The sequence below is a fragment of the Nesoenas mayeri genome, assembly GCF_963082525.1.
Source record: "Nesoenas mayeri genome assembly, chromosome: 18".
Taxonomy (NCBI): domain Eukaryota; kingdom Metazoa; phylum Chordata; class Aves; order Columbiformes; family Columbidae; genus Nesoenas; species Nesoenas mayeri.
The window spans coordinates 4,354,758-4,373,994 of record NC_137566.1 but is presented as its reverse complement, the minus strand read 5'-3'; the positions used below and the strand labels follow the sequence as shown (position 1 = coordinate 4,373,994).

General features: G+C 46.6%; 1 protein-coding gene across 1 annotated transcript in view; it reads right to left on the bottom strand.

The window, feature by feature from the left end:
• The window catches only part of LOC308047465 (voltage-dependent N-type calcium channel subunit alpha-1B-like), a 270,800-nt gene that overhangs the window by 160,548 nt on the left and 91,015 nt on the right, over window positions 1–19,237 (bottom strand). The window contains exons 4-6 of the mRNA XM_080355981.1: window positions 12,682–12,773; window positions 11,131–11,283; window positions 6,652–6,839 (exon numbers count right to left, since the gene is read on the bottom strand). Of these exons, the coding sequence (XP_080212107.1) occupies window positions 6,652–6,839; window positions 11,131–11,283; window positions 12,682–12,773 (433 nt within the window). The remainder of the gene's footprint in view (window positions 1–6,651; window positions 6,840–11,130; window positions 11,284–12,681; window positions 12,774–19,237) is intronic.

The window sequence follows — 19,237 nt, the reverse complement described above, 5'->3', positions numbered from 1 at the left end:
TCTGCTGGCTCCATAACACAGCGTCTGGTCCTGGGCATCTCCCTTGGCACTCGGTGCATTTCCAAGAGCAAACGCGCAGTGACAAGAAAAGTTCAACACCAGGTCCCAAGGGTAATCTGTCCCCCAGACAGGCCTAGGGGACATTTTACACTCTGTGTGTAAACCAGCTGTGAGGCAGATGCTGCGCGCTCTTGGATCTGAAATGCTCTTAGAAAAAGGGAAAGCAGAACAGGCTCCTTGCTACAGACAAGGCTGTGGTGGCACTTTTCTTCACACCACTCTAAGCAGTTATTGATTATTTTCAGCTATTGTTCCTCACTTCCCACTGTGTGCTGCATTATTAAATCTCCACCAAGGCTATGGCCACCTCTTTAAAGACCCAGGAAATCTTGAAGCCTTGGCCACATGCTATGCTCCCAGAGAGCGTTCCAGCTCACAGTGTCAGAAAGCCTAAGTGAAGGCAGAGCGTCCATCTTTTCATGGGGCTTTTGTGCAGCTGCTAATGCAAATCACAGATAATAAGTCAATCATGGAATCATTTTGATTGGAAGAGACCCTCAAGATCATCAAGTCCAATCATAACCTAGATCTAGCACTAAACCACGTCCCTAACTTTGTTTTGCAGATGCTGCTCTCCAAGTCCTGAGTCCTGGCACCCCACATTTAACTGGAGCAAAGGTTGTCCTTTGGACACAAAAGAGAACGCAGCGTAAAAGAAACAAACCACATCACCAACTTCTTGTGTGATTCAGAGCAGCAAAACACAACCTTTCCTTGTGCTTATTCTTCCTATTAACACACTGTAAGGAAAGCAGCCATTTCCTCCCCCTCCCCTTTTCCTATCTGCTCACACTTTTGCTGCCTAAACAGTTTTGCTCCTCAATACGTTAACTCAGAACGAGAGCTGATACTCACACACATGCACAAAGAGTTAACCCCAGGAGACCAAGCCCATCACAAACCTCCTCAGCCACTGATGCCACAGACTGCCAAGCCCCAGGACACACAAATATCACTATAAACAATTTTGGATTTGTATCTTAGTGGGCTGGCCTCAGGTCACTTCTAACAGACAGCAGACAACAGCATGTTAGCTGTGTTAAGAGAGAAGAGCCATTTCAAAGCCACCTTCCTGCAGTTCCACAGACTTTGCTATTGCATTTACTGCTGTACCAAAGCAGGTGTGACAGTCACACATCAGGAAAGCCAAGTGCATAACCTCACAGGAAAGCACAATCATGAGCAAAAGGCCAGCAAAAAGCCACCTAAGTCACCTTCAAAGACTTAACTCGCAAGTTTAAGGGTGACTGAAAGCACGGTGGGTCTTGATCCTAGGAGGAATCGCACAGGCAGGCAGTGAGCCAAGAGAAACCTTAATCCAAATCTCCAAGATGAGGGAATCCTGCTTTATGTTATTTCCCTTCTGCTTTCTGTTGCACACCCACCCACCATCCTCCTCCACCTTCATGGAGGGTTTTGTACTCGTGGTCCAGGCAGCCAGTGCCAGTCCCACCCAAAGTCCTGCTGAGGAGCATCACCTTTGATTCTTCCGCTCACAGTTCTGACTTCTGAAGACCGAGTGTCAATGATTCCAACTTTATAGGTAAATAATGCCCCCAGAAAGGCATATGTCTTTGGTCTCCAAACAATTGGGTCAAACAAGTTCTCTTCATCCCCACCAACACATTCACCATCCCGCCAACACATTTGCCATCCCGCCAACACATCCACCTCTGTGCTGGGCTGGAAATAAAACTGTTACATTATGGCCTTCCATTTCTGTACCTTTATAGCAATCAAGAAATTCAAAGAGAAATACCAAGTGAATCATAAGCTATTCTAAATTCAGTGAAGATAAAGTTCTAGTTGGGATCCAATTTAGGGTAAACTTACATTTTATTTGAACTGCTCATTCCTACTTAGAAGCATATTAGGTTAGGCCTCATCCACAGTCTTGAAATACCCACTGGACACTAATATTTGACAACAAAAAATAGAAGACACAGGAAAATCTCTTGCCATTAAGATCAAAAGAGAGTGAGCGTACACTCTGACATTTCTCCTTTCCTGCAAGGAGCCCCTATTTTGCAAAGCAAATTCCACCATGTAGCTTTGAACTTCTGTAAAGAAAAGATAAAAGGTGAAACCCCAGCTCTTTGAAAGCCAACATCAAGACTTCAGTGAACTTCAGATGAACCAGGTGTGACCCATGATTTTCTGCAGGAGACCTGGGACCACAAGCCATATTCCTCAGCTCCCTGGAAGCTCCTAATGGACCTTCACTGCAGAGATGTGACTACACCTCATGGAGGGGTACAGACCAGCTAGTTTGAACTGTAACAACCACAGCAAAGAGCTCAGAAACCTTTCCAATCCACTGAGTATGCAACAAAAAACACTGAGCTCCAAGCTGCAGTGCTAGGTCTGCCCAAACTATCCCATTGAAGACTACCAATGTGTTTCAGATCATGCTGAAGCCTTGAATTCGCAAGAGGTAAGTGCATTTCATTTGCTGAAGAAAAGGTGCTTCCCAGTCCTCAGGACACAGCAACTTTCCTAAATCACTTGTTGGCCCTTGAAGCTTTGTGAGTAGAAACAGGTCACAGCTGACAAATCTGCAGCCCCCAGGAGAGCTCGTTTGGAGCAATTGCTCTGGTGCTGTCGTGCTGCTGATTCAGGAAGGAGTTTTCCCCAGCTTATTCTTACAGCACTTCACCCGACTGATGATTCAGTCTTTTTGCTTTAAGCATAAATCACTTTCCAGATAAAATCTTGCTAGAAAGCTTTCATTGGCCCTAATTAAAATAAAACTCTGTGAAAGTATAAACAGAGGATCAGCAAGGAAAAATTGGGCTGAGATTTGTGAACTTGTATTCTCCCTTCCCTCATAATTCCTCCATTTATCACAGGAGAAGGAGTGAATATTTGCAAGGTGGATTACTTGCTGCAAAGTCTAGCCTTTGATGCTATTTTTCTCTCAATCTGTAGGAAGGCTGCATCTGGACCGCCTATAAAGTCATCTGAATCCTTTAGAAACGACTAAACAACCCTTCACAACAAAGCTCTTGCTTTGGAAAGACCGGAGCCAAACTGCCACACTCAAGCCCAAGCTCCCTCTTTCCTGAACATCAGTTTATACCAAACCCTTCAGCTTGCCTGGTGCTACCACAGACCCACATTTTGTTCTCCAAGCTGCTTTCAGGACTGAGTTAAATTAATGCTGAACTGGCAAAGTTCGCCTCACCCTGCGGCTGAGCGCAGCCATCACCACTGCAAACTAAACACCCAATTCTTCCGAACACCCCACAGCAAATGGAGTAGCAGGAAAAGAGAATCAATAACAAAGCCCTATTGATGCAGAGCAATCAATCAATCAAACAAACAATCACCATTTTCCAGAAGGAAATGAATGGCCCATTAAGGAAGCTGGTCTTAACCTCAGCTTCCCTGTAATGAGTCTCAGTCCTAGACTGCCTGGCATCAAAGGGATTTCAGCCCTAAGAATAGACCCCATGTGGGGCTGTCTGCTTGAGCAGCAGGAAGGGAGAGGGTCTGCACAAGCAAGGCAACAAAACCTACCCCAACTAAACCAAGCCAACACAAGACAGCGGGCACACAAATGGAGGAATGAGGGAGGGCTCTGCTAAGCCTGAGGAGCAGCAGCTTTTCCCACTTTCTAGTTAGTGGAACAAAAGCACCAGCCTTTTCTTTTTTTACTGATGCATAATCACAGTTTACATAGACCATATCTTGCCTTTTGTGGTCCCACAGCCTTTTGCAAATCTTAATTAAGCAACACATTGAAAGTAGGTTCATAGCTCAGCTCTGATGAGTATCCTGCACCAGGGAATGCTGGTTTCCTTGAGGAGGGAAACCAGCTCCACCATTGCAAATGTTTCCTCACCAAAACCATTCTCCTCAGCAGTGGAAAAGCCAAGTGGTGAATCAAAGCTCCCTAAACAAGCAATAACCTCTGGCATTCAGCTGTTGCCCGAGCCTAAATATTCTGCCTGACTTATCGATCTTCCAAAACCAACGAACAGGACCCTCACACATGCTTGCTCACTGGACCGTTCAAGTTCTGGGGGCAAGATGTAACATCTTCCAGCTTCTTGCCAGTACGGGTCCAGTAAGGACCCAACTGACCCGGGCAGCATTACTGTGCAGTTGCTGGGTTGACTGGTGCTGTGAGGATGGGCTGATTGCATTGCTGCAGCCTCTGCACAGCCTCACAACTGCATCTTTATAGCACCCACCACGCTGGGTTTTCCGTCATTGCTCCAGTGTGGTTTGGGCTTTTGCTTCATTTTTAAATTTGTCGAACTTAGAGTGGGCACAGAAGAAACCAAGACGAAAGCCGAGCAGCCAGAAAAGAGCAGACAACTGAAGCTCTGAAAAAGTGAAGGGCTGCACAGAGTGATTTTCTCCACTCACGGCTTTTATCAGCTACCAACCTGCAAAAGCTCAGCCAGCTCCTCTAGAGCAGAGCAGCACGGGCAGGGGGTGACACAGCACATGGGGCAGGGACAGGGAGAGGGGGCAGAGCTGTCTGCTCTAATAATTACATGAGCAGCATCTGCCAAGTGGTTCTGTAGCACAACACACACCCTCACCACCCACCCAACACACAGACCATGCAGAGACCCTCATACCTGCCAGAGACCTGAACCCGCCAAGCATTAAACCCTAACTTGGGGTCTCGGGCAAGGCCTGACATTGTACAACAAATACCAGCTGCATCTCATCCAGTCATCTCTTTACAATTAGATTAATGGGTATCAAGAATGATGCTATAATAATCTTCAAATCAACCCCCAAAATCGATATCCCAATAGTAAGCTCTGGTTTTTGCATGTGGTACAAAAGGCAGTTTGAGAGAAGATGATCTAATACACCACATATTGATTAATCAATTCCAGCCAGGATGCTAATGGGCTTTTCTTACAACGATTGGCACTAGAAGGATGGAGCAGGATTGCTGAATGAGAATGGGAGTAACTGGTTGTGTGATGAAGTTTCAGGGCAAGGGGAGGACAAGCAGTCAGTGTGGGAAATGGGCTCTTCTAGACGTTATTCCAAGCAGGTAGAGACTGGGAAGAACTGGAGGAACTGAGCAATAAACAGAGAAGGTAATATATCAGGTATATTGACTTCAAACACTGCTAATTTGTACCTTGCAATTTACTGTGGTTGATATTAATAATACTTTCCTGTTGCTACAGAAACCCTCACAGAAAAGCCTGCAAAAGAGCCCAGCATGGGTCTAGAGTCTATAATGAAGCAGACTGAACACTCTGCAGTCCTACCAGCCAGTGAAATGGTCTGGAAACATTATTAATACCTACCTTAGTTATTTGTCCACATTGGCACTTCTGACTAGAACACCAGGGGGTAATTCAGACTATCTATGTGTGGCTGTCAGTTTGTCCTTCCTTTGGCTGTCAGATGATCCTTCCTTCTACAGTCAACAGACAGAAGAAGGTGGTGCAGCCACACATTGCTATCAACACGACTCGCTCTCCCCTTCGTGCTCAGGTACTTGATAAAGTTCTTTACTATCATAGAGAATAGAAGCACAAAACAGCTTGGCCATCCTCCAGACCTGAGTTATAACACTTTACATCCACTGCAGAAACATGTGAAGATCTAAGCAAATCACAAAACTGGGGACAACAGGTCTGCAACCAAAGAGCAGCTGCCACATTTTGCAACAGAATATGGTACAGACACTGGAAACCAGCTGAAGGGCTCCAATCCCAGCTGGTTAGCAAGGGTTAGTGCTTGCATCTCAAGACAGGATGCCTCGAAAGGGTAGGTATAAATTACAGACACACATGAGAGCATCGCTCTGCCTGAAAGACAGCGAAGCCAATTCAGATCTTGCTAACTGGGTGAGGTTGCCCTACTCTTTGTAAAATTTGAAACAGTAAAGCCAATCAAGAGGTTCTGACCTCGAGCGGCTGTGACAGTCCTGGTCCCAGCTGGCAGGAGATACAGCCAGCAAAGACCCTGGTGAGGAAATTCAGCCTGGTGTATCTTCTCTACAGCCAATGGAGTCATGCCAAGCGTGAAGGTGATCAACAGGGCTTTGTAAAATTGTATTGAAGTTTCCAAAAACAACACTGGATCTCAGTGCTCACATCCAGCTGGTGCTGTTCATTGATGTAGACTACAAGTCTGGTCAGGAAGGATAGACCTTGTCAGGAGAGGAAACCTCTAGGTACTGGTTCACTGGCTTTGCCACCCTATATTGTGCAGTTTAGTAAGTTATTTTCTATGAGACATTGTGAGAACTTTCTCCTACACATCCAGCCATCCTACAGCCGAGCACACCAGCACCTTGGAGGGACACATACCAATTCTTACAGATGCTAACACCACACTTGACACAGGACATCATGTTGCAGGTAAGCAAATCTGCAGCCTTAAATCACCACAGGCTACAGCAGTAGTTCAAAGGCTTTTCCAGGACCTGCAGAACAACCCTCAAGAAAACAGGAACAATCCTCCCAAAAAGCAGGGCGAGGTGCTAAACAACAAGGGGAAAACGCACAAACAAAATTACTTATTGTTCTTTTTCTCTCCAGAACAATCATTTCCAAACTAACACGTTGTGTAACAGCATCTCAGGAGATGCCCCATCAGACTCACATTGTAGAGGATGTCGGTCCATCCCTCCATGGTGATGCACTGGAAGACGGTGAGCACAGCGAAGAGGATGTTGTCGAAGTTGGTGATGCCGTAGTTGGGCCCTTGCCAGTACTCCCTGCAGGTGGTCCCGCTCTCGCACTGCCGGGCAGGGGGCTCCTCTCCGCACGGAAAATCTCCCACCTCGTCACCTGCGGAGAACAACAACCGGGAAAAAGTCACCGACTGAAGCCATTCGAGCAGCTGGTGCTGCTGCATCCTCCCTGCACCACTGCAGGGACGTCTGCTCCAGTTCAGGCTTCCTCGTGCTGCTATGGGCATGTAAAAGTCACTTTTGTATGTTGTAAGAGATGGTTTAGTGGCAGGGTGGAGCAAAACTATCCCTGCAGTGCCTATAATTTAAAGTTTGTCCAAGTGTTCAGCCATGTCATATATGACAAATAGCACAAAAAAACACCAGCATGTTAAAAGTAAGACCTTAGGGATGGTGCACACTCCAAACACATGAGCCAACAACAGACCCTCACAGAGCATAGCTAAGGGCTAACTACTGGCACTATAACATTAAAGCAAAAGGGCAAATTTACACCAGTGGCTTAAGTGAGACCTGCTTGTGGACAGCCCAAAATTGCCCAGATACAGATGTGAGACCACAGCTGCATGAGGATCCCTTGGCTTCAGCAGAACGTGGTGCCACCACAGCAGCCTGCGAGTGGCCTAAGAGCTCCAGCTCCTCTGTAAACCTTATATTTTTGCTCAAAAGGGCAAAGCTATGGAGCGCAGGTACGCGTGGCAGGGAAAGCGTCCAGCTGGCAACCTTGTGTGCAGCAGGGATGGGGTTTCTCAAAGAAGTCAAAGGAGGAAGGGTCTGTCACCACTAAGGACCACAAGGGCTGGCCAGAAGGGTGGTCAGCGTCTTCCAGAGTCAGCTGTGAAGTCTGGAGCGTTGCAGCCCCCCAGAGACGCTGTGAGCACCAACAGAGAGCAGTTCGGAAAACTGAAGCGCTGGGTTTTCAAAGTAAATAAATAGAGCAAGTAATATTCCTGTTTACACAGAGATGCAATTTGGGGAATATTAAAGGGTTTTAAAAGTGACACGTTACGGTAACGGAGCGGCAAACTGCACAAAATCAGATTCACCAGGGGGAAAACAAGATCAGCACTAACAATAATTAGGAATAATCATTCCATAGAGCAAAGTCTGCAGAGAGAAAACAAAATTGTCACTATGGCTCCAGGATATATATATTTATGTGTGTTTGTGTGACATGTTTTCCTGTTGGCTCAACACCTTAATACAGGGCATCTCTCTCCAGCTCCCATATGGGTCACCACAGGCTTTCACAAGGGCTTGCTAAGACAAGCCTACAAAAAGAAAACACTGAATCTGGCTCTCACAGACCGTTTGAGAGTGTGCCTTGAAAGAGAGTCCAGTTTTATCTCTGTTTGGCCTTTTGTTGCCAGGTAATGCTCTTGAAAATACAATGCATGTCTACTAAGTAGGACTATGGGGGTTTGTTTTCTTCTTTTTCTTTTTTTAATTTTTTTTGCTTTCTGTAAAAGAAACCAGAACTGGTGCCCCTATCCCATGGCTGGAGATGACAGAGAAAAACAGAGTCTCAAGGGATTTGGGAATCAAACATGATGCCCTCCTACCCTGGAGCACTTGGGCTGGCTCAGCTGCTTCAAAATCATCATGTCTCAGCGCAAGAGGAGGATGTGAGGTGAGGAAAACAAGTCAGGCATCTGCTGGAACATGCACTGCCAGTCATTTTTACCCATTTTTCATTCAAATACAGTTTTCACTGGCTTAGAACAGGCTGAGTGGCAAAGGCCTTGAATGACCCTTTTGCCATATTTTGGTCCCCAACATCCCTCTTGATTGCAGTTTATTACTGTCCTACCCAGGGCTTGAGCAATATTTGCGTTTGACACCTCTACTCGGTTCCCTCCATGATGTCCTGAAGTAACAGCTGGTACCTCTCGTACAGCTCCTGATTCCAGGAAAAATCCCAAGAGTTTGCTCAATTTGGGGCATCATCCTCCAATATACAACCTTCTGGTAGAGGCATCTCTTTAACAAGGTTCACATTTCCACCCCTAAGCCAGCCTTTGGAGCCCGCAGTATCAGTGCCGGCCTTATTAATGCACCTCTTTGGAGACGATGAGCACTTAGGCTTTAAAAAGCTCGGCTGATGGTTTTGCGGGATGCTCTTGCTGCTCCGCTCACAAGGGACCACAGCGCCAGGAAACCTCACCGCTCTCTGCCTTTCCAGAAACACCATCGCCCCATTTCCCGCCGAGCGGGGGGAATCGATCCCTGTAATTCATCCGACAACCAGCTCATCAGCCCTTGAGAAAAGCAGAGACCGGTGCCTGTAAACGCAGGCGCTTTCCCACACTGCCCAGCGAGGGGATTCGGGGGGATGAGCGCGGCCACGCCGTGTCCCCCCACCGAGATACCAGGTGCTGCGATGCAGAGATACACAACGTGCACACTGGTTATTCGGCCGCACTCCCGATTCCCAGCTGGGGGCCGCCCAGCAAGCGAGAGTCACCTACACACGACATTACACGTGACTAAAATCTGTTCTCTGTCCCCGAGCCTGGCAGAGCCATCTCTCAGTCATCACTGATGTCAGAGCCTTGTCTGCAGAGAATGCAAACAGATTTGGGCTGTCTTTTCCCATTTAAGTTTCAGAGAAGGGGGCGGGGGGGAATATATATATATACACACACACACATATTTTAATCTTTCTTCTCTTTAGCCCAATGGCTAAAGTCAGCGCCTTGCCCTGTTTCCCCAAATATAAGACACTACCCCAAAAAATAAGCCCTAGCATGATTTTTCAGGATGCTCAAAATATAAGCCCTACTCCAAAAATAAGCCCTAGTTACAGTTCATTAAAAAAAACAATCAATTTGAATAGTGTCCAGGCCGCTATACATGTTAAAAAAGGAAGCACCTTTTGAAGCAAAAATTGTATAAGACCCTGTCTTATTTTTGGGGAAAGAGGGTAGCAAGATCCTCATAGCTCAGCCTGCAGCTGCTCCCTGCAAATGAAGGACGCAAAGAGAAAAATCACCCACCTCATTCTGAGGCTGCAATTTAACAGACCTGAAAGTGCTCCTAGAAAACACAAACCTGTTGGCAATTGCTTTCTCCCCGCCACCCCACCAAGAGCACTTGTGCTCCCTGCACACAAGCATTGTCACTGCTACTGGTCCTCTGTAATTGCTGAGGCAGCGCAGGGGGCTGTGACCTGTTCTGCTCGCCATGAACACACCCCCACACAAAAAGATCTTCCTCCCCTACAAATCCAGTCCGAAAACTCCTTCTTTTTCGTCAAGAATCGTTGTGCTCCACTCACAAGCCATCTCTAACACCTGACTGTCCTTTACAAGTTGTGTTCTGATTTTCTAATGTTACATAAGCAAAAAAATTCACCGTGATTTTGCAAAGCTCTGTGTGAACTGAATATAACGAACTGTTTCCATGTTGTTGTTAGAAAGCGCTGTGAAGGATTCCCAGAGATTTGGCTGGGATGCTGGTTTATTATCATTTGAATGCATACAAATAAATCGATATTACCACCTGTTAGTGATAATCACTGAAAATACAAGACTGTGTTTTTAAAGACGGTCAATTGTACTTTAAGTTGCAATTTTTGCAGACAAAACCAACATTTTTGTCTGTGGATAGTCCAGATAACCAATATCAGCACTGCTGTAAAGGAATATTTTAAAATTACACTAAAAAATGGGTGGGTTCTGGGTTTTTTGCTTGTTTTTTTTTTAAATTTGGGATACGTTCTGAGCTGCAGACACAGCAGCGGGTCCCAGCGAGGGTCTCTGGGCATCACTCCTCTCCACCTCCATCTCTGGGGTTAATCATTCATCCCCATGCAGACACATTTACCCAATTTCCCTTGCCCTGCTCTCTTCGAAGGACACTTTAACCCTTTCTCCATCAAAGGGCTTCTTGCCTTCCATCTATTGTGTGTTCCCCCCCTTTTTTTTGTCACTCCCAGTCTTCCCAACCTCACTGTTTCACCCCGATGTTCTCATACCCATGCAACTTGCTCCAGAAACCCTGCAAGGAAATTCAGTGTTCAGCAGCTGTTTATAGAGCTAAAACCGATGAAAATGTAAACGGACACCAAGGAATCAAAAAGATAACAACAAAACCCCCCTCCCTTCAACAAGCTGGAACAACAGGAATGTGGTTCTGCATTTCTGCTATGAAAAGAATAATCCCATGAGAGGCTGGCCTCAGAACCTTCATCTCACTCTTGTGTGGACCGAGCACAAAAGCTTGTTAACTCTGAATGTAGGTGGGTAAAAAGGGGAAAAAATACAAACAACATAGACAAGGAAAAGGAAAAGCAACATAAGAGCAGGATAGAAAGCATCCCGATCAAACTGAGGGGGCTGGAAGCATCAAGATGATATGTTGGGGTGGGAGTGAAGCTCGACACTCACCCGTCTCGTTAGAGAAGCAGGTTTTGTGAAACTTGCCCATGTAGAACTCCAGCCCGATGATGGCAAACATCACAATGGCGAAGAAGAGGAGCAGCCCGATCTGAAGCAAGGGCACCATCGCCTTCATGATGGACTTGAGGACAACCTGCAAGCCTGTGGGGACAAAGAAAAACACGTAAATGGCGAGGGAAGGAGAACAAGGGCTTGGGGTGAGGTAGGAGAGAGGGGGTTCTAAGGATTGGCAATATCGAGCAATGCTGCTTTTCCCAGGGTGCAATAAAGAAGATGCTACAGCCATAATATACTCAAGATGTGAGAGAGACAAGCAAATTTATCTTTTTCTGACTCCTTTTGTTGAAATCACAGATTCAAAGCTCTCCCCAGCTTCAGAGACCAAAAAAATGACTTTTCCTGAAGCCGATGGAGTCTTAAAACTCATCCTGGAGCTGGGCCAGGTCCTTAAGGCAGCTCCGTGGATGCAGGAGCAGAGCTGGGCGCTGCTGCGGTACCCACTGTCCAGGGGGCAGGATGCACTGAGCTGTGCAGGAGCTGCCTCCCCTCCATAAGGCACAAAAAAGCCACGATGCTGCCGTGTCTTCCACACCCCATTTCTGCAGAAACAAACCCTTGTCTCCAGGGCGACCCATCCACAGCTTTTCCACTGGCAGCAACACTCATTTTCAATTAAAACCAAGGGAGATAAGGCTGGAGAGATGGAAATGTCAGATAACATTGTCCAGTTGCACATAACAACAAAAAAATTAATTGATAAGCAGCTGCTGAAAGACACCTCGGTGACCTCTCCTAATGTATGGAGAATGCTCATCATTGTCTCACCACCTTGCACAGCACTACAAAGGTCAATCTGGTATGTGCATAAAAATAAAGACTGAAGATCTGTTGGAGAGGAAAGATACTTAAGAGTGTAGAAGAAAAGCACACACCGTGCTTGTGTATGAGTGCAGCTCTAGGTTGTACAGGAAGAAAAAAACGTAGCATGCTCAGCTTTCACAGCATGGCTTAAAACAAGGTTGTAAGCAACAGTGTGGGGATATTGATGGTTCCAGGGCCTCAGCAAGGATGTGTTGTAGCTCCTCACCGGAGCATTCAGACCCTTCACATTAGCATCTAAAATATTAATATATCAAGCTGCCCATTGTGTAGGCAGCACCAAGTCCTACCTGCTCCTTCCCTTCATTATTTCACCTTATCCAAGGGGTAAAATCCCCAGTGCAGGATGCTCAGCTGGTAAAAGCTGTTAGAAGATCCACACTTGGGGTTGGGAGCCTGAAAGTTACGAATTTGGGTCTTCACATCCCAGAGAATCCATTCAGCCCTAAAGGCTCTGCTGAACCCCAACCCTTCCTGCCCACCTGCAAAATTTGGGAAGGTAGTGGCGAAATTAGCAGGCTGTACCCAAAATCAGAACCTCACAAGGGCAGGAGCGACAGACCGTGATGAAGTAGAGGGAAAAAATGTTGCTCAGAAAGAACGTGTGACACCCCAAAAGCCATAGAGCTCCTCTGAAGATGACATTATCATGACACTCACTTGGGATTCCCGACACGAGCTTCAGAGGTCGTAACACCCGGACGGCTCGCAGGGTCCGCAGGTCAAAATCGGTCCCAGCAGTTGCTAAAATCCTAATTGTAAAAGCAAAGAGAGGTGCAAAAGATGAGATTAAATGCAAATTCCTGTATCCAAACCATGGACAAGTCTTGTGTAAAAACAGCAAACGTTCAAACTGCTTTAAACTTTGTACCTGTGATTATATTAGAAATTGCATCCACTGAAAATCGTCAATACAGATGCTCCTCCAGAGCTGCTGAGCCTTGCTTAGCTTATAAGAAAATGTGAAATATCTGCCTGTTTATGGGGCTATTTATACATAGCGAACAGGGCTGGGTCTGGCCACTGAAGAGCAGTACCCTGTGCTTACAGGAAAGCATATATCACTTTCTCAGGGTACAGTAAGAGGGAAATAAACCCTTCACTTATGCTAGAAATTATTCACGTACTGATGACTGGTGTTTCCTAATAGCTGAAGGAGTTTCTAGGTAAACAGTTTACTCTGTATGTGCAAAATTAACTTTTGTTCAGAGTATCTTATTTGAGGAGAATATCCAGCGAGCGGGTGCACATACTTCCTCTGATACCCTGCAGTTACCCTGATAAGGAATAGAGCCCTCAAACCAAATGATTCTTAAAAATTCAAGTGCATACAGAGGAAATGAAATGCCTTTAGTGTTCCAGCAAAAGAAAAAGCTATTGTCACAATGTCCACAAGCCACAATGATGCAAACTCCTTAAGCAAAGAGCCTGCAAGGCACACAGAGAGCAGAGCAAACCCCTGTTCATGAGTTACTGCAGCACTTCCTATGATGCTTCAACTGAAACATTCTTTACTTGAGACAGGGCTTTTCTAACACAAGTCAGCCATACAGTCAGTACTGATTAAAAACCCTCTTCTCAGCTCCTCCTCGACAGCATCATTTAAAGTGAGTTTAAGCAATTGCTGTGAGTTTTTACCAGGTTTGTCCCCAGGTTGTTTTACCAAGGTGGAAACAGCTGAGCACCCAGCCAACCAATGGGGTCTGCAAGCCCCCAGACACTTGGTACCCACCGGAGAAGATCTCAGCGCTTTGTTAACCACAACGACTGACCCAACCTCCACCAAAACCCAACACTTTTCCATCCCTTCCCCAAGAGGGACTTGCAAACCCAGCTGAAACCTGGGATTCCAGAGCTGGGAGGAGGCTGCCAGACCTGGGCACTGAATCCCTGGGGATTAAACAGCAAGTGGGACACAGCAAGTGTCCCACGCTGGCGCACAGAGGTGCTGAGCGCCCACAGTGTGCACCCGTGATTTACCTCCACCTGCCCAGGAGCCTTTTTCTCAGTGCCTGGTAACAGGCTGCCATAAAAAATACTACAAAAAGAGAGTATTTCAAATGAAACATATGGTTTTACTGTGTAATGTGTATTATGCAGGATGTCTGGCAAACTTAGCTGCGGGCGACACAGTTGTGTAGGGAGCGTTCAGGGCATAGATACACTCAGATATAAGCCCTGTCCTTGAGTGCTGCCAAGCCTGGCTTAGGGAGGAGTGGGAGCAGCATCACTGTGCAGAAAGGGCCAGACTCCATCAGCAGGAGGTGCTGGAGATCAGGAAAAAAACATGCTGAGGTGTTGGATGGCAAGAGAGGCAGCACAAGCCAGGACCTGAGGAGCAGAGTATCTATATCTGAGACACCTGCTCCGACATTTTTTAGGACCAGAAAATTCACATTACATCAGCAGTTTGAACATAAGCAACAGGAGACAATTTAAACTAAGAACCATCGCAGTCAGAGACTTCTAATTTAATCTTTTGCACCCATGGCAATGATTGCATTCTTTCTCTCCATCCTCACAACTTAATAGCTCACTTATAAACCTCGGCAGCCTGGGAGCAGCGCACGCTTCAAGTCAAAAGATAATCTCAAACATCCACGTTGGATGTTGCTACTAACAGCACAATTAGTCTCCAGTGAGCTAAGATGGATTTGTGCTGTCATCAGGCGGAGCTCTGGTTTCTGGTACAAGCTGAGACAAGAGATGCTCGATACACTCATCGCTTTGTTTCCAAATTCAAAGACAAAATAGAAGGAAATGAGGGACCCCACCAATCAGTTCTATGGCGCCGGTAAATGTTCCTGTGGCTGGAAATCTTTGTTCCAGTCCTGTCTTCGTAACAGGCTCGATGCTACCAACAGTCTGCTCAAACCACGGCAGCCCTTCCCCCAGCCAAACACCCCATCATTCATTAATTCCCATATCATTAGTGCTGTGATCCCCTAGATAACCTTTGGCTAGGTACTATTATTCTGTTCTACTTTTCCCCCCAACTCCAGCTGAAAACTTGCAGAAGCCGCTGTGGGTTAGGCCAGAACAAGGTGGGAATTATCATTAGAAATAAGAGAAATAGAGAGATCAAAGGAGCTGTCTAACAAGCACGAAGCATCCCCAGCTGCACAGCCAACAGCCTAGAACAAAACAGAGGTGATGGGCGAACCGGTGCTGGAAAAGCTGTGAAAGCTGAAAAAATAGCAAAAGAGAAGATTTTTAGGAGATAACCTCACCAAGAAGAATAAATTAATTGATCTGCAGCCCTTTTTGCATCTTAACGGATTGTAACATGGAGATCCGGTAGCTTTAGGATGTTGTATTTGATAGCACTTCAAGTGTTTAAGTGCAATGAAATAAACTCCTCCTGCGAGCAGGATGGCCGACCATCAAACCCCCCATGATCCCATGGCACTGGGGACCTGACACGGGTCCTGCCAGCCCAGCTGTGCTCAGGACAGCTGCACTTCTTCCCCACTTTCATGATAATTTGATTCAATGCTGCTTTCTGTATCACCACCTCCACTACCAAGCTCTGACTGACATCTGTTTGCAGAGACAGAGGCCAAATTTGTGATAAGTGCTTGATAACTCGTGTTCTGGCAAAGCCTGGAATAAATTATAAAACTAGCTTATTCCTTTGGGTATAAAAGAAAGCAAAGAATGAAGTGAAAGTTCCTTTCTGAACGTTATGCTAACATAAATAATGAGCAATCTGTTTCTTAAAGTACCTCGGAGCTCACGATTCCTGTGTGCCGGTTCAGCAAGATGTACGACGCTTCATTTTTCAGAGCTACATGATGATGAAACCCTGACCAAGGAAAATGCCTCAAAACTCCTTCAAACTTAGCCCCAGATCTCTAAACCCAGGGACTAGAGCAGGGAAAAGCTAACTCTGCTCCTCAGGATCCTCCCCACCTTGTCATTGCTCCTTAATGGCCTTTTAGTGGATTTATTGAATGTTTTCCAGATGGTCTCTCGGGGAGCAGGTGACAGAGGTGCTTTTGCTTCTCCCCCAAGGCAGTAAGAGAAGGAACAGAAATACAGGAGACACCCCAAGCAAGAGCCAAGAATAGATGAGCGCAAATACAGGGTTTCTATAGGTGTCTGCACTCGTGGGAGCAGCCACAACGCGGGTCCAGCCTCAAAGAGCAGCCGGGGAGGCCACACTCGGCACACACGTATCCGCAGGTGATGGATCGTGTTTTCCATCATCTCCTGGCATCACTGTCTATAAATCACAATGGAGACGTGCAGGAGGGAACTGGGACTGGCTGCAAGTCCAACAGCTTCAGCGCGTCTGCTTGCGAGCCGATAACACACAGTCACAGCAAAAAGCAGCGGGATTAATCACCGGGAACGATTAACACTTCCAAGGGGATCTCGTTACTGGACAGCGCAGGTGCCAGGGCAGGTTCAGCCAGAGGAGAAGTTGCATGAATTGCAGGCAATTTTAATGTAGCTTTTCTATTTATTATAAACCCTAGTCCTAGAAAGTAAGTGGAAGCAGCAATTTTTTCAAAGACTTTATCCCAAGCACCCGTTCCTAAGAACCGAATCAATCTCTTCAGAGGGATTAGGAGAGAGGCTAAATACCCACCAGATAGCTTTCCCCAATAAAAGATAAAACTAGCCAGCAGTACAGCAGCTGTCTTATGAAAAGAGACAGTAACCATTGCTTCTTACCCACAGATTCAACCCTGCCAAACGCAGACACCTTGGGAACATCAACCTCAAAATCTAGGTAACTCCAGTAAATCACCCCATTCCCAGAGTCTTTGGGCACAGGCTGCCAACCTTTAACAAGCCCCAGTGACCCCCAGGAAACAGAAACCAATGGGAAAAATAAATATCTTCACAAGTATTGGCTGACTAGTTTAAAGATATCTCCCCTATCTAGGGGTGGTCCATCGTCTCTATCTGTGCTGTGACCCTCGCCCACCCACTCCTTACAATTCCTCCTCTGCTGCTCAGGAGTGGAGAAGGTCCCTAACCTGGCTGGACTTGATGATCTTGAGGGTCTCTTCCAACCAAAATGATTCTGTGATTCCACCTGTGCAAGGTGAGATCTGGTGGAGTCACCGGGGCAGCAGGTGGAGGAGCTGCAGGAGGAAGGCACCAGGTTATGCTGGTTTAGGGAAGGAAAACAAGAAATAGAGTATTATTGGAGGCATCACAGTAAGAAATCTAGGTGCCCTGTGGCACTGACCCCCAAGGACCAGCAAAGCATCAATAGCAAATAGGCAGCACCGTGGAGAAGGAGGCACCAAGGTCTCCGGTAACTTGTGGCAACTGGGCATGACTTGCCTGCCTTTCCTGTCATGTACCAACAAAGTCTTGGCAGCGCTTGAAGCCAACGAGCAAGACCCACAGGGAGAAACCACACCAGCTGCACGCACTAAAGACTGTAAAAGGATTCAGCAAGTGCTGAGAGCGGGCATCTCTCTGCTGAGAGGCACCCCAAATCAAAATGAGTGTTTTTCATTTCCTTAGCTCCAGAGCACACGCTGAAGAGATGGGTCAGTAAAAGCTGGTGATGTGGTCTGAATGATTTCCTTGCCCAGGACCCAAAGGCAGGTCAGCAGAGGCAACCAGCCAAGGGGTGCCGGGAGCCCCTCGGACACCGGCAGCCGCTCTGTTCAGCGCAGCAAGCCTGGTTCATGGTTGGACCACAGCAAAACAGCCATCGGTCCTGCTGCTCCTGGGTCTCCCAGCCACAGCACAAACCTGCACATGAGTGGAGCTGTTGGAAAGATGCCCCTTTTCACTCAGTTTGATTTCACGGTGTGTGAGCTTTATCTTGACTACCAAAGACACACAGCTGATGCCAGGTCTGAGCTGATAAGTGGATCTGGCATGCTAATTGCACCGTTTAATTTATGGCACTACGAGGTTCATCTGTTGGCTCCATCACTACATCAGTGACTTCCCCACCAGCTGTGCCTGGTCCCTCCCACATGAAAAGCCCCAACTTGCCAGCTCCCTGCCTCTCCTTCAGATGACAAACACCAAGTCTAACCACCAAAGCTGGTATCTGCATATTGCACCTAAGCCTACTCCTTCTCTTCAAAGCACATCTACAACACTGTGTATCAGGTCCCAACCTTTTCCCTAACATCAGCTTACTCAGAGCAATTCAGGCTGATCCCCTTGCCAAGATAAACATGTTCATCCCAAACCTGAATGTATCCATCAAAACAACCTTCACTGTGGTGAAGAATAGACCTCTCTTTAGCTATAACATGAAGAGAACAGAGGGTAAAATAAAATACACTAATAACAATATTCAATGATAAGGGGTTGCTCTGCTTCAGAGGCACAAACAGCAAATTAATCCCTTGGTCTCACACCAAACATGTACATTTCTGAGCCTTTTATAACCAGCACTAAACCTTCCACCAGCCCCAGCACAGAGCGAGCTGCCTGAACGTGAACTGAACTCTCTCATCCTCTTTACATGGCAGAAACGCTCCCGAGTTCTGGGAGGAGACACAGCAAAAGGAGAGCAGGATTCCTTCCCCACAAACCACCTGCAACCTACTTTCCTGACTCTAATTCCTGAGCCGGGCTCCAGGGAGAAGACAGGGAGAGGAGCATCTGCAGACACACACTCCTGCTACAGCAAGACATGCAGCCTGCGACACTGCAACAAAATAAATGTGCTTTTACAGAGAGTTGAGGGCTTGGCTTCTGGTCAGGATGAAGGATGATATTTGAGCTATGAGGCAATTGCTCTAATAAGTCCTTGTTGCTTCTACACAGGAGAGATGTGAACATACCACACCACAGAGTAGACAAAGAGGCTCATCCGCAATAAGCGGTGACAGCTGGCAGGAAAACGCACACGTCCAAAACATTTTATTGAGCTCACACTGGGAAAACTGAGCACAGAGGAGTTAAAACCATCCTGTGCTTCGTTGTGGCTGGAAAGTAGGTCATACCTTGAGTCTCGCTCCATTAACATCACAAAGGAGAGACAGAGACATCGCTTTCCTTCTTAGAAATGGGCATCCCGGAATTTGGTACCTGGTATCAGAGGGTGTGGAGAGCAGCAGCCAGGAGCCCAAAGCATTCTTCTGGAGATGTCTGGGGTCACACATCCCACACCATGGGCTCTTGCGTATGGACAAGCTAAGAAGGGTTTTAGCTCAAGTATCAAACAAGATTTGTAAGGAAGAGAGGGGAATTTCAGGGTCAACAAAATGTTTCAAGTATTTTTACG